Below are 9366 nucleotides of genomic sequence, written 5' to 3'. Positions count from 1 at the left end.
ACAGTAACTGCAAAGAATACTATTTACTCAAAAGATCCCATAAATATGCAGTATTGAATATTGAGTGTAAAACATAAATGTTTGAAGTGTGGATAAACAAGTGGGACAACGATGGTGAATAACTAATGCACATGCTACATATACTTGAACACTCTTGACTTCATCATTTATATGTATAAATGTTGTGAAAGACAATTGCCATCTTTTGGTATGCTGGAAAGCTTCTTTTTTTTATTTTCTATGAAGGGTGTAATAAGAAAAATAAAAGTTTCTTCACTTTTCCATTTCATCTCAGGAACACAAAAAATGTCAAATTTCATTTTTTTCCTTTTCTTTTTCCTTCATCTCGAGAACATAAACTAAAAACACACATTTTCCTTTTCTTTCTCTGGTAAATGAAACTCACGGAACAGCGTATAAACACTAATTCAAGATGGCGAGATTTTGACTATTTTAGTTCACGACTCTCGTAGACTTTCCCAATCCCACCTCAAAATGACCACCACCGTCGCCACCACCATCCTCCTCCTCCACCTACTCACCACCACCACCGTCACTTCCACCCGAATCCTAGGCCTGGACTCCTTCCTCTCCCAGCAATCCCGTCTCGACCCCCACGCCACCAACGACACCTTCCTCTCTCTCTCCTCCACCTTAAAAAAATCACTCTCCTCCACCCTCCGCCCACCTCCCACCACCACCTCCCTCCAGCTCACCTCCCCCATCTCCATCATACTCGTGGGCCCACCCTCCTCCTTCCCGCCTTCCTCCCCTCACCTCCTCCACTTCTTCCTCTCCGCCGCCGTCTCCTCCGATCACTTCCACGTCATCACCAACCCCAACCACCGCCTCTCCGTCACCCACTCACCCTCAATAGACGTCTCCTTATCACCATCCTCTCTCACATCCAAACTCCAAGACAAAATCAAATCGGAAATCGCATCAACCGCTGCACCTCTCAGATCTAATCTTATCTCAATCCCGCCTTCCGCTATCGATACACTCATCAAACATAATTTCGATAAGGAAAAAAACCATAACAGGGTTCATATTTACGTCCTCAATTTAGGCCCTCAGTCCAAACCCTATGCTTATAAGTATACGGATACCGGGGACTCGTCTTTAGGTCTTACGAAATGCTCCGGAACTATTTGGACTGGGAAGGATAGATATTTATGGATTGATTTGAGTGCTGGGCCGGTTGATTACGGTCCGGCTTTGTCGGGCGATGGGGTGCTCCCGAGAGGCGAGTTTCATCCGTTGACCGCGTTACATGGCCGGCCGAAGGCGCAAAAGGCGTTGCTTGCAGATATGGCGAGTTTAATCTGGAGTGCTTATAAGGTACTTTTGGTTCCGAGTTTGAGGATTCCGGTTCCGTTTGAGAATCAGTTGATTGTTCAGTTTATTCATGTTCGTGGGATGGAGGTGGATGGGAAAGGGTTGGATTTTGGTCAGATTGAGAGGAGTTTTCAGGACGAGGTTGAGAACGGTGGGTTGTTGTTTGGGGATCAGTCGTTGAGTTTTAAGAAGTATGATGTTGATATGGCTGAGTGTTCGGTTTGCTCGTTTGCGATTTCGTTGTCGACGACTTCGTATACGTCTAGGTACTTGTTTGATAATTATACTTTGATTGTTAGTGAGTATTTGGATTCAAAACGTCTTCATCAGACGTTGTCGGAGTCTCATGACGAGATTAGGAGGTTAGCGAGTCTTCCGGAGGAAGATTTCGGACGGGTTTTGCCGGTTTACATATTTGATCTGGAAGTGAATTCGATATTGTTACTGGACCGGTACCACCAGTCTGTTGCGTTTAAAGATATGGTGATTGCGGTTAGAACGAAGAACACGCAGACTGTTAGTGATTATAGTTGTAACGGGCGTCATGTGTTTACTCAAACTCGGGAGCTTGAGAGGCCACTCGTGGGGTCGATTTTACAGAGTATGTGGGGCGTGTCACCGACTCATTTGGTTTGGAGTGCGCAGCATAATAGCACAATAGTTGATTACACATGGAGTGTGGGACACACGCCGTTCGGCCCGTTTTCAGAGCTTTCTTCATTGTCTTTTATACAGAAAGACGCTGCAAGGAGAAATGTTTTGTTAACGACTTTGAATTACACAATTACAAGTGCGATTGATGTTCTCGAATCTGTAGCTGCTCATGGTGGGGAGAGAAAGCTTCTGTCGCATAGTCAGCTTTCGGAGTTTATACAAAGGTGGAATTTGTTTAAGTATAAACTTGATAAAGTGGTTTCTTCGTTGTCACATTTGGACTTTGAAATGGGGTTGTATTACTTGAGGTCTTCTGATCATGATCTTTATGCTATTCATTCGCTTGTGTATCACGCGTCTCAAGATTTGGAGGCGTCGCTTGTTTGTTTTGAGGACCCACCGTTTCCATGGCCGTCTTTTTTGATGTCTGTAGGGATTTTCTTTGTTCTTGTGTATGCGTATTCACAGAGAGACAAACTGTTTAGTAATAAAAGGAAGCAGTTTTAGTGGTTGCATTATGACATTGATGTAGTACTGGAAGATGATGTGGTTAAGGTTGAGTTTAAGGAACATGTTTGACTTGTTTCTAGATATATATTCGTTTTCATAGCTGATACTGCGTGGTAGTTTGTTCTTCCTTTTTACTGTTAATTGAGTAAAATTGGACAGTTTTTCTCCCCGTTTTGCGTTGTGTTTTCTGTTTGTTCATTTAGCAGATGATATTGCTACCTCTGTTTCGGTCAGTTGATTTGTACATAATCATCTTAAGCTAAATTTCACGATGGCTTGTAACATCTGAAAGCAACTACATTCTTCCTGCAAGTAGCTGGTAAGAGTTCTTCAGTTTATTATTTGCATAGTCCTTATTATACCTAATCATGGCTTTGTAATATACCTTAGTGTACTGTTCATCATTGACCATCTGTGGTTGACCTCTTTGGTCTTCTGCGTTATCTTCATGCATTTTTAATATCTTAAACTTGGTTTTATGGGTAACTGATGAGATGTTTAACACGTTTTATGAGACGCATGATCAAGTCTATGGTAGTATAAGACAGATTACTGTAGTGTCTAGATGTGTAAAATGATATGCTTGGAGATGCAGTTATAACCGGATGTGTAGATAAACATCATCATGTGTACTATAGTTCTCATACTTGAATATTGTGTAATGATTATATGTTGTGGTTTTCACACTTAACATTGCATCAGGGTTCACTGTTATGTATTGTGGTTCATATTTAAACATTGCACAATTATGCACTTTAGTTCCCACACCGAAACATTGTATCATGATTATACAGCATAGTTGTAAATTGTGTATTGTTAACCTTGATGAGGCATATATGTTTCCATTAAGAACAGCCAAGAAAATTTATCATTTTCAAGTGAGCAAGAAACTAGACATATGTCATAAGTTTCTGTCGAGTGCAGTGAAGATTGCGGATATGAAGGGACAATAGTCGTGCTCTGATCTTTTGATAAGTTGATAGCGTTGTACAACACGAGTTGCACGTTTATCTTGTGATTATACATAACTAAGATATGTGTGAATCATCTTCATCAATGAAGTACCACTAATTAATAGGTAAAACTTGGTTTTCAGATTTGTCAAAACTTCATGTATTAAATAGTGCAAAATACGAAGAAGAAAAAAATGGAGAATACGTTATGTTTTGTAAGTATATAAAAAATAAAATTTTCTTTTATATGTATAATTATAGAAGTAATTAAAAGGGAAATTCCTCAAAATAAATATTTGAATAGTAAAAAGTATCAACATAACCGTTAATTTATGGTTTTTAATAAATAAACCTAAATAAACCATCTTAAAAATGACATCAACCATATCATACGCGGATTACACACATTACTTGAACACACGGCACTTGATTCTTTGAGCGCCAACGAGTACACTCTCTAATGTACTACACCAAAAGTTTCCAGATAATACGTTTTCAGGTAGTTCACATAGTCAATGCATAGTGTATAATGCGTTCAATGTTTAAAAAGCTAATTTACACATCTACAAGCATATGATTAGGGATAGGATTTTGATTTATGGAGATGTCAAATTAAGATTATGCATTTTCAACGAGGAACGTATAGATAGGAGTTGTGTCGGCTTTGTTTGAGGAACTTAGGTTTTCTTACCTTTCTATATGCCTTATTCTTAAGAGCGTTTGTAGTACTTCATGCCTAAGGGCGTGAACGAAGCTTGCTTAGCAACAAATGTGGCAACACTTTTGGGGAGTGGAGGCCGTTTGGCCAGAGCGACACCATGACGGACGGAGCGTGGATAGCGTGTTGTGGTTCTAAAGAAGACGTGGACGATGGTTTGTTATTCAAACATCACATAGCGGGCTTCAACGATGTGACTAGGTTCCAGTGCCCTGGACGTGAACCATTAAGCATGCTCTTTAACCATTAAGCATGCTCTTACCTTCAACTTAGTTCATTTTCTTGTTTCTTGGTTTTATTATCTGCTAGCACTATTATGTTTCTCGCCATTTTATGCTATCGGTAGGATCTTACTACTATCATTATTAGTACTTTATACCTTGGTGTTAATCTGGAGTTCTTTCACACACACTTTCCGATTATCTAGATTATTATATTTTACATGAAAAAAAAAGTATTTTTATAGCCGCGATTCTCAGTCATAGCAAACTTATTATTCCATTTGGTTTATATGCGATTCTCAGTCGCGGTAATGTTTGTTTGTTTTGTTAGTTAGTGGGTGATGATATCTTTGATGGTTAAACTCTAACGTTCATTTTCGTTACAGAGGGCACTCTAGTAAAGAATGACCATGCATGTCTCTAACTTTCATTTATGTCATTTCAAAACAATTTACGGGATTCTAATTTGGATAAAAATCAATTGATGGTTCATAAGTGACAATATGGTTATTTCTCTGTTAAATTAAGATTGTTCTGTATGATGAAAGTTAGTTACAACTTACAACAAACATTAGTCAAATCATCAGTTAAAAATATCTACCACATTTTGATTCGGCTAAACCAACAGATTAGTGTTTCAATTAACTTTATCGACTATCTAAGCTTTTAAAGTTGCAGTTATATCCTTAATTCACAAATATTACATTCAGAACTCTTTAATTTAAGTGCTCAAATATGTAAAACCTATTTAACTGTCAGATTCATCCGCATCACCAGAAGTTGAAGGACACCAGAATTTTGAACCAGTTTGTTGCTCATCTGATAAGCCAGAACACACAGCATTATTAAAATCCCGAAAGCGTAAAACACCAAATCCTTGATCATAAGCAGCAGTAACAATTCGAAAACCATCTGCAGCCATAGAAGCACAACCAATGCTATCATGAGGTGAGCAGCTCAGAACATTTGTTTGATCACCCGTGTCGGCAGCCCAGATACTAACATGTGGATCTTCAGGACCACCAGTGACTACTTTGTATGGGTCCATGTGTAGGTGTGTCACTGGACCCACATGTCCATCTAGTTCAGCCATCGGTTCGACTTCAGCACTCCCTGTATTTTTCCTTATGTCCCAAAGCAAAGCTCTGCACAAAGTAAACAGCAATTTAATGAGTCAACTTGGGTCGTGTTTCATCTCAAATGAGTTGAACAAAAATAGCTACAAAGGTTAACCTGCCAAATCCACCAGCGCATGCTAAATATTTAGAGGGCATGATGTCAAATGAATAAAGTTTTCCAAGGTTTGTTGATGTCCTGAAGGCTGTTTTCATTGACCTCAAGTCAACCGCTCCAACGGAGGAACCAGATGCTATATAGATTAACGAATCATGACACTTCATGCCAACGGGCACACCAGGAACAGATGTCATCCCCACACAGCTCGAAGTACGGTCACTAGATGATATTGAGGCATCCCACACTCTAACCTGTTATTTAATAAAAACCGTTAGATAACTTATGAAGCACATTTTACAAACTTTTTAACAATACCTTAGAATCTTTTGACATGCTCACTAGTAAGGAAGCCTTGTGCCCGGTAACAGACATGAACGCTATAGGTTTTTCATGCCCATAAAGTGTAGCCTTCAAAGCATGTTGACCACGTTTTCCGGCTGATTTGACTTTGAGTGACCAAAGGCGAACTGTACTGTCTTCACCTCCACTTGCAAAAACTTTTACATTTTCATCTCCTAACAACTTATCAGAAAGAACAGTTACTGGACCATTGTGACCTCTGAAGCTTCGCTGACAACATCCCTGGAGTCGTAAAGTTATTTTCTTTAGTGAAATATACATTTGATTGTATATATATAAAAGATGATATCTAACACAAAAGATAAAATATCCATACCTTCCACCATAATCTTATAGAGTGATCACAACTTGCGGTGACTAAAACATTATCATTTACGTACCTCTCACTTCTAAAGAACGAGGTTTCTTTCAAGGGAAACAATCTGCACGCAAAAGGCCATTATCGTTAACGCGGTTAAAAAAAGGTAGCATTCATTTTTAAATGATATCTGAATAGATAAGAAAAAGATACCTCATGCTGGTAATTCTTGCACGATGATCATAAAGTGAGACAGGAGAAGGTTTTCCTTCTAGAAGTTTATCAATACTAAAAATCTGTATATGTGGACCCTGCAGGTGTGTATTACCAATACGTACATGAGTATATAATAGTGCATACATAATGTATTGTGTAGATATAGTTACTGCTGCAATAACATGATAAAAAGATTTATTTATCCAATACCTGTGGAATAAATACAGAATCCTTGCTTAGTACGAGCTCACATGGTTTTGCCTCTAGGTACAAGTTAGAAACAAAAGGATCAACATATTTAAACTGCTGCAAAGCTCTATATCGTGCCAAATATGCTTCTCTTAGACCTAATGTTTGTGAATTGATGAAGGGCTCCAGCTGTGGCCATCGATCCCTTCAATTAGCAAATATAAATTACAATTAACACCAGTAAAATCTAAAAGAATGTACTACAATCTACAAATGCGTCTCAAATCTCAATTACAAATCAGTTTGTCAATAAGATACATGTAGTTAAGATCATACTAGCATTCACTCAAAATGAAAATTTGACATCAAATTGTTGAACTATAACAAAGGCTGTCCAAAGAGCTCGACACTCGACGATCGCTCGAAGAATGCTCGTTCGATTTCGGCTCGGTTTGTATAAGACATGATCAGCTCGGTTCGATTTGTAAACGAGCCAAGCACAAGCAAAGGTACACTTGGTTTTTATATATAATTGTATATATACACGCGCGCGCACGCAAATCTTTTAACTTTTTATAAATTTCTCTCTCCCTGTCACTTTCATAGTTTCATTTGTTTGCTAAAATTTTTCAGGCTACTAGAAGTCTCTCTAAAAGTTACTAATTTGTTTCGAATCATTTATCGAACTTCAAACTTGTTTCTTATAGACTTCCTTGGAAACTCGCTTGATGCTCAATCGAACAATGCTCGTTCGATTTTGGGTCGCTTGTAAACGAGGTGAGCAAAGCTTGGAAATTGCTCGCTCGATATTGATCCGGTTTGTAAATGAGCCGATCAGCTCGGTTCGACTTGTAAACTAGCCAAGCATGAGTAAGCCCTCGGTCGGTTCGATTAGCCCTAACTATAACACGGTTTTAATTCTATTTGCAATATCAATTGACAGATTATGAAGCATATCAGGCCAACTGACATCTAAAATCTCTACTTATGTTATATTATTAATAACGCAGTTGCTGAATATAACATATTATAACAGAAGCCCTAATAATAATAATAAATTGAAAAAAAACAGAACCTGAAGAAACGTCGCCAAATGGAATCAGAATAACCAACGCGATTGAGGAATTTACAGGAGAGTGCCATGTTAGAGATGTCTTGGAGAGTGAGGTTGCTTGTGCAATGAACCAGTGAATCCATGTCCATATCGGTGACCTTCGTTTGTGAATCATAATCATGGTTCGTAGGCTGATTGTCCGCCATTCGGATTATAGAAAATGATAGATATTGATTTCAAGGTTACAATATATAACAATTACAATAACTTATGCAGAGAATATCAACTTGATATTATTAGCTTTTGGAATTAATTCAAATATATTCGAATTAATATGGCTTCAGTACTCGTAGGGTTTATTTATTTGGGGGGAGGAAATACAGTTTCACTCGACACGGAAATGCTGGGTTAGGCTTGTAAACAAACATGAATCATTAATTTTGTGTTTTTTTTATTGAGGAAAATTACCAATATACACGTTTGAAGGCAGAGAGAAAAGCAAAAGTAGCCCGTGAGATTTAGTTTTTCAAAAATAGCCTTCAAATTTAACTTTTACGTGATATTGGGATTTTCTTTCGTCGACCAATCAAGATATGCCATTGTGTCATGCATTCCCACTTACCACGCAAGTTTTCATCTCAAATTTGTCTTAAAAGTTAATTTTTACATCAAATCTAACCTGATGAAAACCAACTTTAAACGTGATGTTCAAGCTGTTTCCGTCTCCAACGTGAGTTTTCAAATTTATGGTTTTTAAAGTTTTTTTGAAATTCATCTCCAAAGACGAATTTCAAATGAATTTCAACTTTGGAGACGAATTTTGATTACAATTCAACTGACAAGATGAATTTCATAAGAATGTTCATTATCTTCTTCTGTTATCCTTATGCTTTTTCTATGAACATTCCTATGAATCCATCCATGAGATAATAAAATTCCTATGAAATCCATCCATGAGATAATGAGTAGTAATTCAACAACCACCATGTTCTTCTTCTCCCACTCCCATGTGAATCCATACATGAGTTATTTTTAGATATTTAACATTTAATTCATGTTGAAATTGAATAAATAGAATCGGACGGTGGCGGTGACGGTGACCGGAATAATGATGAAGGCGGGTGACTGCCATTAACTAATGATGAAGGTGATTATTCCAGTCACCTTCATCATTATTCCGGTCACCGCCACCGCCACCACGGACATCCAAGATATTGTTGTTAATGGTGGTGGTGGTGGCGGTGGAACATGGTTCGGCTCAAATTTCATGGTGTTGGTGGGTGGTTGTGGTGGTGGTGGTGTCCGGTAGCATTAAGGGGCGGATGAAATGCTTGGAGTTGGATGAAGAATGTGAAGAAGATGATGATGAATATGATTTTTTTAAAGACAAAATTCAAATGAATTCCATCTTTGGAGATGAATTTCAAAAAAACTTTAAAAACCATCTTTTTTGAAAACTCGTGTTGGAGACAAAAATAGCTTGAAACATCACGTTAAAGTTGGTTTTCATCAGGTTAGATTTTATGTGAAAAGTAACGTTTTAGACGGATTTGAGATGAAAACTTGCATGGTAGGTGGAAATGCATGACACATGACAGATATTGATTGGTCCATGAAAA

The 9366-nt window shown here is 38.0% G+C and overlaps 2 protein-coding genes across 2 annotated transcripts; one reads left to right on the top strand and one right to left on the bottom strand.

Annotated features, from left to right (window-relative positions):
- Nucleotides 1-431: 431 nt before the first annotated feature.
- LOC143550873 (uncharacterized) lies at nucleotides 432-2921 on the top strand. The gene has a single exon (XM_077041438.1). It carries the CDS (start codon nucleotides 496-498, stop codon nucleotides 2497-2499), a length of 2004 nt encoding a protein of 667 aa, XP_076897553.1. The 5' UTR covers nucleotides 432-495; the 3' UTR covers nucleotides 2500-2921.
- A 2023-nt stretch (nucleotides 2922-4944) lies between these two features.
- Nucleotides 4945-7945, bottom strand: LOC143550872 (uncharacterized). The gene is made up of 7 exons (XM_077041437.1): nucleotides 7769-7945; nucleotides 6715-6898; nucleotides 6502-6599; nucleotides 6307-6412; nucleotides 5946-6212; nucleotides 5628-5881; nucleotides 4945-5539 (listed from the first exon to the last, which is right to left on the bottom strand). The coding sequence occupies exons 1-7, from the start codon at nucleotides 7894-7896 to the stop codon at nucleotides 5143-5145; spliced, it is 1434 nt and encodes a 477-aa protein (XP_076897552.1). The 5' UTR covers nucleotides 7897-7945; the 3' UTR covers nucleotides 4945-5142.
- Between the last annotated feature and the right edge of the window lie 1421 nt (nucleotides 7946-9366).

The sequence above is a fragment of the Bidens hawaiensis genome, unplaced genomic scaffold (genome assembly GCF_021521415.1).
Source record: "Bidens hawaiensis isolate Kalapana, Puna unplaced genomic scaffold, B.hawaiensis_p1.1 tig00016190_1, whole genome shotgun sequence".
Classification (NCBI taxonomy): Eukaryota; Viridiplantae; Streptophyta; class Magnoliopsida; order Asterales; family Asteraceae; genus Bidens; species Bidens hawaiensis.
This window is presented reverse-complemented; position numbering and strand designations above follow the sequence as displayed.

Bases quoted from the DNA above. Each gene is read 5' to 3' on its own strand.
- LOC143550873 (XM_077041438.1), top strand. From the start codon at position 496: ATGACCACCACCGTCGCCACCACCATCCTCCTCCTCCACCTACTCACC.
- LOC143550872 (XM_077041437.1), bottom strand. From the start codon at position 7,896: ATGGACATGGATTCACTGGTTCATTGCACAAGCAACCTCACTCTCCAA. The intron at 6,899-7,768 runs GTTCTGTTTTTT...TGCTAATTGAAG, and splicing joins ATTTGGCGACGTTTCTTCAG to GGATCGATGGCCACAGCTGG. The intron at 5,540-5,627 runs GTTAACCTTTGT...TACTTTGTGCAG, and splicing joins TGCGCTGGTGGATTTGGCAG to AGCTTTGCTTTGGGACATAA.